At 48.2% G+C, this 12,138-nt stretch overlaps 1 protein-coding gene across 20 annotated transcripts in view; it reads right to left on the reverse strand.

Moving 5' to 3' along the window:
• Nucleotides 1-12,138, reverse strand: part of PTPRM (protein tyrosine phosphatase receptor type M) — a 749,885-nt gene that overhangs the window by 73,130 nt on the left and 664,617 nt on the right. For all 20 annotated transcript variants that reach the window (XM_084964179.1, XM_084964175.1, XM_084964177.1 and 17 more), the window contains 2 exons: nt 9,940-10,016; nt 5,310-5,346 (listed from right to left, as the gene is read on the reverse strand). In XM_084964179.1, coding sequence (XP_084820305.1) covers nt 5,310-5,346; nt 9,940-10,016 — 114 coding nt within the window. The remainder of the gene's footprint in view (nt 1-5,309; nt 5,347-9,939; nt 10,017-12,138) is intronic.

A 12,138-nucleotide genomic window follows, 5' to 3' on the forward strand; every position in this document is an offset into this window, starting at 1 on the left:
TTTTTTTTAAGGGCTGCACCTGTAGTATATGGAGGTTCCCAGGCTAGGGGTCAAATTGGAGTTGCAGCTGCCAGCCTACACCACAGCCACAGCCACGCAAGATCTGTGACCTAACACCACAGCTCACGGCAATGCCGGATCCTTAAGCCACTGAGCCAGGCCAGGGATCGAACCTGAATCGTCATAGATACTAGTCGGGTTCTTAACCTGCTGAGCCACAATGGGAACTCCAGGCTGGACTTTAGTAAGTGGGAGAATGTCTGAACTTGGATGTAAAACTGTGTGTCTGTGTGAATTTATCCTGAGAGATGGTCATCTCAACAAGCAACCCCGGGGACCCATATGATGCCACAGATGAAGACCCTCCCCCTCCCACCATCTCCCCCGTGCTCTGAGCTAGGGCCTGTCCTCCCACCTGGCCCATCCTCTGGCTGAAGATCTGCTTCTCTGTCCTCCCCTCCTCCAGCTCCCCTGAAACCTCAAGGGCAGAGGCGCTGCCATGTGACTGCACCGTGCCCTCCAGATTTTGTGATGCAAGGTCCTTGGCAGGATCCTCCAATATTTCTGTGCATGCCCAGCCCATGGAGGAACTTGGGGGTGAGATGGGGGTGGGGGCTGGGCAGGCCGTGCTCCGCTCAGATGCACAGGTAGCCTTTCCTTCCACAGTGACCTTGCACCATCCTTCCTAAGTGCTCTGAAGCAGGACCTTTGAGGCCAGTTTGGAAAATCAACCTAAACAGCAATAAAAAGGACCCTTCTCCAGGGTCCCGTGTTCATGCGCCATGTGGCTGGCAGGCAATTTCCCGAATCATCTTGGAGCGGCGGTTCTGACGTGTGCATCTTTCTGCAGCTCAAGGCCCACATGGTGGTCTCTACGGGGAAGCTTTTGATTGAGTGTGATCAGTTCTGGGTGATCCCACCCACTCAAGTACTGCCTCTCTCCATGATTCCAGCTTCTGAAACCCCAGTTCTGCCCTGGCTCTGAGAATGGACATGCAGTCCTACATGTGACCACACTCTCCTTTGACCTTGGATGTTATAACTGCATTAACGGCTGGCCGGGCAGGTGCGATGAAGTGAATACCAGGCCATCAATCAATCAGCTGTCAGATGGAAACCAATGAAAGTGTGGAGACAGGAAGGCACTAAAAAAGCCACCGATCTGGCCTGAATGCGGTGCCTTCAGTTTGCAGAAACGTTATCATGATCATCAAAGGTCAAGTCAGGGACTGGTAGAAAAATCAGGAAAGTTGAGGGAGGGGGAGAGACTGAAGAGATATATTCAGGACATGTCCTCTGCACTGAAGGGACCTGGTAGAAATCTCTGTATTTCGAACTCTTGGGGATAAAACTGGTTGTCAGGAAAATGGACCATTCATGTAGTTTCAGGGGTTCCTGCTGTGAACAGATTTTCAAGGCTCGTATCAGTGCAACACAGAGAGAGAAAAAAAGAGCGAGGAGGGATTTAAAAATGGCATCTGCCTGTTAGGCTTTATCACCCGTTTTGCTGAACTTTGAGAGGCAGGTTGTTTTTGTTTTTTAATGAAGGCTATCCATGGGCATGTTCCATCTGTCCTACCCATTACTGAGCATGATCCAAAACCATCATCACTGGCAACCTGAGGCCATCCGTTGCACTGCGCTTGTGGCGTATACCAGAGAAGCCATCCTGGGCTTTCCTGCCTTCTTTTTAGGGCCCTGCCCACAGTATATGGAAATTCCCAGGCTAGGGGGTCGAATTGGAGCTGCAGCTTACAGCCCACACCACAGCTCACAGCAACACTGAGTCCTTAAGCCACTGAGCAAGGCCAGGGATGGAACCAGCATCCTCATGGATACTAGTGGGGTTCGTTACCATGGAGCCAGGACTGGAACGCCCCTCCTGACGTTTTAATCTGAACCTCATGATCTGAATGTCTTACTCGTAACACGATGGGTACTGTCTGGACTGAATGTTAGACGAAAACGCTCATCATGTCCTCTTCCTCCCCGGGCACCAGCGACAGTGACATAAGGACGCCAGTTTTGTTTTGTTTTGTTTTGAACGAATAAGTAGCATGGTTTATTACCAGGAGGGATGAGCGCCAGGAAGAAAAGAGGCTGGAAAACGGAAGCGTGGTTAGCGTTGGTAACCACATAGGAAGGGTCAGGTAGGCTTATGGGAAAAAGGGGTATTCGAAGTAAGATATGAAAGGAGAGGCGGGGCCCGCAGAAGACGGGAGTAGGGACCCCTAGCGGCCAAAAGAAAGTACAGGCAGCTGGAACGTGGTGGGAGATGAGACGGGAGAGGAGGACCCTTTTCAGCAGTGGTCCATCCTTCTCGCATTATTGCCTGTTCCTTCAGGTCACAATCAAGATCACCACAAATCTGCAATCGGAAAGGTGACGTTTCACTTTTCACCTGCTTTCTAACTCCATCAGGATTTCAAATACTGTGTATAAAGGGTCCACAACTGTGATCCTCACCAGCGAGACAGGCAACTTTATTTCTATTCCTGCCCTCCAGAAAAACGTCTGGAACTTTGATCCAGGACGCCAGTTTTGAAGTCCAAACTTAGCCCAGCCGGCCCCCAGGGAAGGGCCACACTCTGTTGAACAGGGGGGCACCCTTCTCTGTTAAGGGCACCTTGCTGGCCTCCTACAAACTAATTACCTTTGCCATTTCTCAGCCACCTGCACATATATCTGCTAACACTTGATCGGTTGAAGGCTGTCAGGGATGACTGCTGAGCAATTAAGTGTCATTCCAACCGCTTCCGAAAGGGCCAGAAGGTGACTTCTCTTCTGGCATTTTTCTTGCAAGAGCAACCTCCCTCAGGGAGAGAGGGGCAGAGAGAATGAAGGAAGGGAAGCCGGGTAAGGGCCCCACGAAGGACTTTGGGGGTGTCTGTCTCTACTTCCGCTGGCCATTCAGTCACATTAATCTACAGTCCTCAAGAGTGAACGTTTAAATAAGATTTAATTTTCTGTTTATGCTTTCTATGCAAACTTGGGCTGCTAATCAAGAACTCAGTAGTGTTTTGCACATTTTGCAGTACAATTTTCACGTAAATTCGTGAAGACTGTGGATTTCAAGTAATCGTCAAATGTACGAAACCAGATCTATCATGACTCTGACTTTGGAACATTCTGGAAGCCTTGAGTATGAATGTGAAGCCTTACGGATGGGTTCCTTTAAAGGCATTGCTGAGTTTGGTGTGGAAGCTCCCAGGGCTGGACTCAGAGGTCTGGAAACACGCCCGCGTTCTATACCAGATGTAAGATGAGCCAGGCACTCGCTTTTTGAGGCTCTTAGCAACTCCTAACAAGGGCCTGCTTGTGCCAGGCTAACCCCGGGCGCTGTCATTCGGCATTGCTTCTGGCTGCAGAGCATCCTGGGAAGGAGACCTTAGTGGCTTTTTTCCGGGGAAGGAAACACCTTGAACCCGGCTGTAGAATCTGCAGGCCATGACATGAGACTCTGGACTCTACGCCTGGGGCCACCCGGCCGGCCATCAGGAGGTGCAGCTGCATTTCACGACACCTAGAGATGTTCTATCCTGGAGCCCTGCTTCCAACACACCAGTGGGGAAAGCCAAATATAGCTCTTTAAACCAGCGTTAAAACTTACATTTCAGTTTCTCATTTGCAGTAGGTACATGTGGTGTATCAGTAGCCATGTGTGACCTGGCTACCACATTGGACAGATTTCCACAGAGATTTCTACCAGGGCAGAAAGCTCCACTGGATGGTGCTGCTATGCGTATTGGAATTCTGGCCTCTGGCTATGACCACCTCTTCTACCTTGTGACATTCACTGAACTGTGCCTCAACCCTGGAAAACCTTTCCTTTCCTCGTGGGCCACTGACACTTCTGACTTCCTGCCTCCAAGCCTAGATCTTCCAGCCACGATTTTCCTGGCATCCTTGCCTCCCTTGCTCCTTGCCTTTCTCTAGGGCACCAGCCAATCCCTAACTGCTGACATCCTTTTATTTCCCTGCTCCTGTTTCTAGGATATGATGCATGACTGGAAACAATGATAAAGTAATAAAATGGAGAAGATGTCTTCTCCGTTTGACCCCAACCCTTCCATCTAACAGGTCCCCTGCCTCTCCGTGCTTCTCTAGCTCCCGCTGTACTGACTCACCCAACGCGTTCTGATGATGCTTCTTCCCCCAAACCTCAGCTCTCCCAGATCCTCATTCTCTACAGAGAACCCGCCCCTTCCTCAGTGGGGAAGAAGGTGCAAAAACCACGCCATGAACTTCCCCGACACCTTCCTCTGACTTTCAGTTTCCTTTCACCAAAGTGCCCCACCGGGAGTATGACTTCCTGCTCTCAGATCTTTGCTGATGACGTTTCTGCCAACTAGATGTTCTCCCCCAGTCTCACCTTGGCTGCAGAGCTGCTTAGGGATACTCTTTCTTGTCTGAGTATCCCTAACATGTTACCTGTCCTTCTCACACAGGTTTTTGGTTTTTTGTTTGAAGATTTAAATTTTTTCCATTATAGTTGATTTACAGTGTTCTGTCAATTTCTACTGTACAGCAAAGTCACCCAGTCCTACGAATATATATATATATATTCTTATGTTCTATATATACAGAATACATATATTCTTATGTTCTGTATATATAGAACACCTATATTCTTATGTTCTATGTATATATAGAATACCTATATTCTATATATATATATAGAATATATATATATTTTTTTTCTCACATTATCCTCCATTATGTTCCATCACCAGTGACTAGATATAGTTCCCTGTGCTATACAGTAGGATCCCATTGCTTATCCACTCCAAATACAATAGTTTGCATCTATTAACCCCAGACTCCCAGTCCTTCCTCCTTCCTCCCCCTTCTCCCCTCCCTCTCTCTCCTACAAGGTTGTAAGTGATGCTGCACGTATGGGGAGGGGGGGGTCTTCCTCATTAACCCACATTCATGGAGAGGGCACTTGCTGGCTTCAGTCTGCAATCCCAGCAGTGGCCAGCTCAGGTCTTTATAGGGTATTCAGTGCCTATTTTTTCAATGCATTATGTATACATCTATTTTTGCAAAGGTCAGATTACTTGCGAAGGTAGACAGAATTAATTCAATAATTAATTGATGAACACACTTCTTCTAATGATCTTAACATGACATCCTAAGTGGATGATAACATCACCAGGACTTCTGCTGGGAAAACCAAGGCGCGTGTGTTGACAGCTGGCGGTGCAGGACAGTGTGTGACGGCATAACCAGGGAGGGTGGGCCGGGTATGAAAGGACAGGGAACGGGCACACAACCAAAGAAAGACATCAAAGCCGGAGTAGACTTACCTTGCGTAGCAATGTAGTGATTGGGTCGGTGATAACCCTAAAAATAAATGAGAAAGAATATTTGACAAACTTATAAAATCAATAAGTGGCACATGCGAAGTTTGCCAAAATGACTGCACCTACGAAAATCAGTAGCTGCACCCCTTGGATGTTAAATGACCAGGCCCGGTACTACTGAGTTCCTCTGAATGAGCAAAAGTGCATCAGATCATACAGTTCTGATGCCTGCACAGTGAGGGGTGGCGAGGAACTTAATCACACACAGGCTCTGAGATGATGGATGACCAATAAACACTAAAAACGTAAGGATTTCCTGACATACCAGAGCTGCAACTGGGATTAGAGCGCAAACCGGCTAGGAAAGTGCAAGAACATTTCATTTGTTTGGGATGTTATGGGCAATATGACAAAGCTCTCACGCATATTCTGTTATATTGGTGTAGGCAGTTATATTGATAATAATACTAAACATCATTTTTAAACACGGCTAATACCAAGACAGGTGCTGTGGCAAGGGCCAGAATTTCTGCAAGACCCATTCCTTTTAGGGTGACCCTACAAGAAGGAGGAAAGATGAAAACTGAGACCAGTACAAGAAGAGAACATCGCTGGATCAATGTCTGAGAAAGAGGAAGCCAATTTAGAGAAAGCTGTAGACAGGGAACCTAGAATATCACCACGGACCTCAATACCTCCTCTTTCTGGCCCCTGTGATTACCCAAATGACCGAGCCCAAAGCCAGCTGGAAAACAGAATAATGAAACTTGCAGAGGAAGTACCCATTTCTCAGACCACTTAGATGCAGAGCTGTTAGAGAGGTTTGCTCTTAGAAACAAGTCTACAAAAGTGAACAAGCAAAGCAAACACCTTCTTTTGTATGACCGTCTGTCCTTAAGTCTCCAACATAGAGCCATGACAGGTGCTAGGTAGGGTTATTTAGGAGATGACATTTCCTGCCAGCTGATAAGCTCCATGTGGCAGGCCTGGTCTGACGCCCTCACTGTGGGTCAGTCTGCAAGGGGCCAGGAGATGAGGGTGCTTGTCTGATAAACTGCAGGAGCCTGCACAGTCCACGGAGACCACTGCTGAACACAAGGGCACTTTGCATCCTCACCTACGGGACCTGTGAGCGGCACGGAAACAACCAATCCCCTGACACGCTTCATGCACTGGCTTTTGATGAGAACCTCCCTGGTTTCCTGGCTTCCTTCCTGCCGGTCCGCCCCTGGCTCTTCCTCCTTCCTCTGTCCCCGCTTCTTTCCTGGGTGGGGACGCTGGCACTGTCCTCTGCCTACGCTCACTCCCTGATGCTCTGTTGTGTCCTATGAGCCTTGCATCCCCACTTTCCACTGGGCCTTCTCCCTGACACCCTTTGGGGGTATCAGCAGTCACTCACAGCTCCACTCAGGTGTCTAACAAGCTCAATCCAACTCCTTCCCCTCCCCCCATCTGTTCCCCCACCATCCTCCTCGGATAAGGCGGCCCCACATCTTTTTTTTTGTCTTTTCTTTTTTAGGGGGCACACCTGAGGCATATGGAGGTTCCCAGGCTAGGGGTCGAATCGGAGCTACAGCTGCCAGCCTACACCACAGCCGTAGCAACGCCAGATCCAAGCTGCATCTGCGACCCACACCGTAGCTCATGGGAACGCTGGATCCTTAACCCACTGAGCAAGGCCAGGGATCGAACCCGCATCCTCATGGATATTAGTCGGGTTGGTTAACCACTGAGCCACAACGGGAACTCTGGCCCCACCTCTTGAAGGACACAGACCTTCCTTCTCCACATCCCACGGCCAACCCAGTAGAAGCACACTGGCTCTCCCTTCAGCACACAGCCAGGCTCTGCCGTCTCTTTCCCTCCAGTGGCCCCTCCCGGGTCAGGCCACCATCATCCTCCCATGGTGGCCACAGCCACCTCCCAGGCCTCCAGGCTTCAGCTCCCCCACCTGCAGCCCCTCCTCCTCTCAGCTTCCAGATCCTGTCACTCTGCTGGGCTGATTCCTCCAAATGGCCCAGCTCACAGGAAGAGCTAAGTTGCCTGGCTACCATCTCCATCACCCACCCGCCCAGGGCGCCACCCCCTCTCACCTCTCCACCGACACTTCCACACCTGCCACGGGTTCCCCACAGCCAGGCCTCTTCCCGGCTGCTCTCAGCCTGGATGCTCACCCTCAGATAGCTACCCTGCCCAGCCCCTCACCTTCTCAGTGGAGCTGACTCCAGCCCTTCTGTTCAAAACTGCACCCACCTCCAAGCCGGGGGTCCTACCCCCATCAGGGCTTTCTTCCTCTCCACAGAACATCCTGCCACCTCACACACCATGTAGAGTGGACTGACGTTTTCACTGACTGTCTCTTTCTCCCAGTTAGATCCTCAGATCCATTATGTCCGAGGTTTGTGTTTGTTTTAGTCTGACCTGTTCACAGTTGTAACGCCAGCACCTCGAACAGGTGCCATATAATAGGTGGTCAATGCAATTTCACTAAGTGAAAAGGGGCTTGAATACTGACCCTTTTCTCTGTTAAAACCAAAACTAATGATTCTGGTATTTTCATTACTTTGATGTTCTCCCTTCTCTGTGTCTTTTTTTTTTTTTTTTTTTTTTTTTTGGTCTTTTTGCCATTTCTTGGGCTGCTCCCACAGCAGTTCCCATGCTAGGGGTCCAATCGGAGCTGTCGCTGCCAGCCTACGCCAGAGCCACAGCAATGCGGGATCTGAGCCACATCTGTGATCTACACCACAGCTCACGGCAACACCGGATCCTTAACCTATGGAGCAAGGTCAGGGATCTAACCTGCAACCTCATGGTTCCTAGTCGGATTTGTTAAGCACTGAGCCATGATGGGAATTCCCCTCCTCTGTGTCTTTACTCACCCATCCTTTATTTTTTAAATTAAAAAAAATCTTTTTTAAAAAATTAAATTTAATTAATTAATTAATTTATTTTTTTTGCCATTTCTTGGGCCGCTCCCGCGGCATATGGAGGTTCCCAGGCTACGCCAGAGCCACAGCAACACGGGATCCAAGCCGTGTCTGCAACCTACACCACAGCTCACGGCAACGCCGGATCGTTAACCCACTGAGCAAGGGCAGGGATCGAACCCGCAACCTCATGGTTCCTAGTCGGATTTGTTAACCACTGCACCACGACGGGAACTCCTTTTTTAATTTTAAATTCTTTTTGGCCATGCCCGTGGTATGCAGGTGTTCTCAGGCCAAAGATCGATCCCAAGCCATAATAAGGACAGCACAGTATCTTCAACCCCTAGGCCACCAGGGAACTCCCCCACCCATTCTTTCAAGCTTAGTTCAAATGGCTTCCATGACAAGGTCTCATCTGATCACATCTACTCCCCAGACAATCACTCAGCAGGCACCTACTGAGCTTATAGTATCTGAGCAGGTGTCAGGTGCAGGGGTACAAGGGTAGGACACTGCCCCTCTGCTCAGGGATCCAGGGGGTGGGGCTGGGATGGCAGGATGAACAGGGTACCCTGGAATCTCCCCAGGGAAGGGCTGTTAAAGCAAATATATTTCTTATTCCAGGGCCCCGGGGAGAAGGCCTTGGGCACCTTAATACCTAAGGTCCTTCCCACGCATCCGCTCAACCAGTGAATGAGTGCAATGTGCCTTGAAAAGAAGCTCTGCTTGAATAAAAAACTCTATCTTGGCTGGGGTAGGTTTCTGGTCATTATCAATGGAGGGCCTAGGGGTCTTTGTTTGAAGGCTGAGATATGAATTACTCTTTGAACAATCAGCTATCAAGCCCCACCCTCAAATCTATAACCCCAAACGCTAAACCTCCCCTGTGAGCACAACCATCACTTCATGTAGCTATTTTTCCATAACTCTTAGAGTCGGTGATGCTAGTGTTTTCCGTAGCTTCTGAGCGATACCCAGCCAAGACAGGAAAAGAATCTACTTATCTGAATAAAACCTGTGCATGGAAGGTGGACTAGGAAACAGTATGAACTTCAAGTACAGAGGGTGCCTTGGGGCCCAGATATGTTTAATGTAAACTTGGGCTTTGGCAGTAACAGCAACGTTCCCTTGATTTTCAGTCTACTTTTGATTTCATTCATTCTTTCAAGTGAAAACATGCTGTCTCCTAAAGAATTTATTCCAATGTAAGACATTAACTTAACATGATGCAGAATGAACAAAGATGCGGGCTTCAATAATTAAGCAGCCTACATATTTAATGACACGTCTTGCATGCATCAGAAGTCCTGGTTAACAGCTGCCGACGACTTTGAAGGCGACTTAAAAGTGCCGGGATGACAAGGGATGGCAAATCCTCGACTTAGGAATTAGAGAGTTTTGTCCCATTAATATGCAAACAGATTTTTTTACGTGTCAAACAATCCAGGTTGTTGACAACAAATGGAAACGCCATTTGCATAGTCCATGTGAGCATGGGACAGCAAAGAAGGCAGAGAATGACAAGGGAAGTTCACCCGCCTGAGGCAGACATGTCTTCACTGTCAAGTTCGGCGTGGACAGGACAAGGCTTGTGCGTTTGCTCTTGGGTTTGGACCAGGCTGTGTCCACACATCTTAGAGCAAACACATGGAGTAGGTGGTGTGTATCGGAACAGATGGGTTTACTGAGAGTTTCGAAATACATACATCGATATAATTTCCATTGATATAGTCTGAGTTGTTGTCCCCTTCTATGGTCTGCAGCCTCACCCGGGAATGGTCATCTGCAGAAGGAAGAGGAAACAATTAACAAGAGCTATTTGTGGGGCTGCTCGGAGCCCCAGAACCTAAGCGCGTTACAGAGACATCACCCACATCCACACTGCTGTAAAGATAAACAAATCCTTAAAAACTACACACCTTCTACACCTCTGTGATTAAGATGGGAAGGGTTTATAATCCTCTGCATTTTACAGGAAAGCTCATTAACTCATTCTTTGATCATTTACAGACGTGAAGCGTTGGCAGAAGCTTGAAACTTTTCCCTAGCATCCTGTGAATCACAGCAGAATTACTGCCTGGATTGGAAGTTTAGCAACTTCACTAAGCCACATGCAAGCCTGAGAGTCTGACATCCGCCTTGACAAGCGATGGTTATAAAGCACAGCCCAGCCTGCCAGATGTGGATATGGTCCTAGATGCGGATGTGATCCTAACCTGTCATCAGACTGGAGTTCCCTGGGTTCTTCCCCTGTACCGGGGACATCGGCTGGGAGGGCAAAGCTGTCACATAGCAAGCACTGAATGGGGGATGCGATAGTGTTACAACTTAGCTATAGGAAACATTTTTGCTGAATGGAAAATTTTCTCTGTAAACGTTACCAAGGCATCTCAATTGTTTCCTTGAAAATCTGTATTTTAAAAAGGTAAGTGCAGGGTGGTGGTGGGGAGAGATAAAGTAGGAGTTTGGGATTCCCATATACACAATACTATATATGAAGTAGATAACCAACAAAGACCTTCTCAAGCATAGGGAATTCTACTCAATATTTTGTAATGACCATAAGGGACAAGAATCTGAAATAAAAAATATAAAACCAAGTCACCTTGCCGCACACCTGAAACTAATACAACATCGTAAATCGATTACACCTCAATTAAAAATTGAGTTAAATTACATTTAAAAAAATGGAAAGTGCTAAAAGCCTTATAAAGGCATGGATTTTCTGTTTGGCTCATTGTTCTACCCCTGATCTCTATATTAGTGTCTGGAACATAGTAGAATTTCCTCAAAATATCTTTTAAATGAATAAAAAGTGAACTTTTTTTTAAAAAAATATATCTTTTATTTTATTTTTTTGGCTGCACCCGTGGCATACGGAAGTTCCCAGGCCAGGGATCAAACCTGTGTCACAGCAGTGTCAATGCTGGATCCTTAACCCATTGTGCCATCAGGGAACTCAAAAAACATGTCTTTTAAAAACTGTCTCCCTAGGTGAGTGTTGTTTTGAGCAGAGGAACCCTTCCTTCCAGTGAAAGCTTACCCCAAACCCAGTATTTGGAGGATGAAAATCAGACACTATGCGAGGGAAACACGGCGGTGTCTGGCATCTGAGAGGTTGCCTGAGGGAGCACTTTGCAAATCCCCCTTCCCAAGACGCTGGGCAGAGGCAGGTCCAACCTCTAAACTGCTGATGTCATTTGGGTTTGTGGGTGAGAGATGACATCCCCCGACTGAAGCACAATCCAGGGGGCTTGCGGGTGACAAACTGTTACTCAAGATCACTGGACAAACTGTGCATCTGAACCTGTTCCTTGGCTTGATGTGCTAATGGTGAACGTTCCATTTCATGCTCATTTCTCAAGTTCAACTCTGCATGGACGAAGGTTCTGTTTGCTTCCAACAGCGTGGGTGGAGGGAAATCTGTGTCCGGTTTCTGACCTGTTTCAAGAAGGGGACTTTCTGAGAGATGGTCCTGTTATTTCCTGTCCTTGCCTTACCATCAGTGGGGGCTCCGAACATTTATCTGGAAAGTACTGATGGGGGGCGGGGAGCCAGACACAAGCAAAGCCTGGAGGATGCTCTGCTTGGAGAAGACCGTGGGCAGTGGTCATGCTCATGGGCTCCAGGGCCAGGGGTGCTGGCTGGAATCCCTCCCTTTGAGATTTGGGTCAAGTTGCTTCATCCCTCTGTGCTTTCCCTTCCTGATCTGTAACATGGGGATTCACAGTGCCTCCCTCATCAGATCACGGTGAGCATGAAGATAAGATGCCGGAGAGGTTAGGGGAAAGCCTGGTGTGCAGCGAGTGAAGGATAACGCCAGCTGTGGTCGCCACCAGGGGCTGTGTGACAGACACTTGTGTTTTCTTCTCACTGTCTTTAGAGCTGCTGTCCAAACTCACAAG

Source organism: Sus scrofa, chromosome 6 (assembly GCF_054392235.1).
Source record: "Sus scrofa isolate SSC_HxYL_T2T_F1_AM1 chromosome 6, Sscrofa_HxYL_maternal_Yorkshire_Landrace_v2.0, whole genome shotgun sequence".
In the NCBI taxonomy this organism is placed as follows: domain Eukaryota; kingdom Metazoa; phylum Chordata; class Mammalia; order Artiodactyla; family Suidae; genus Sus; species Sus scrofa.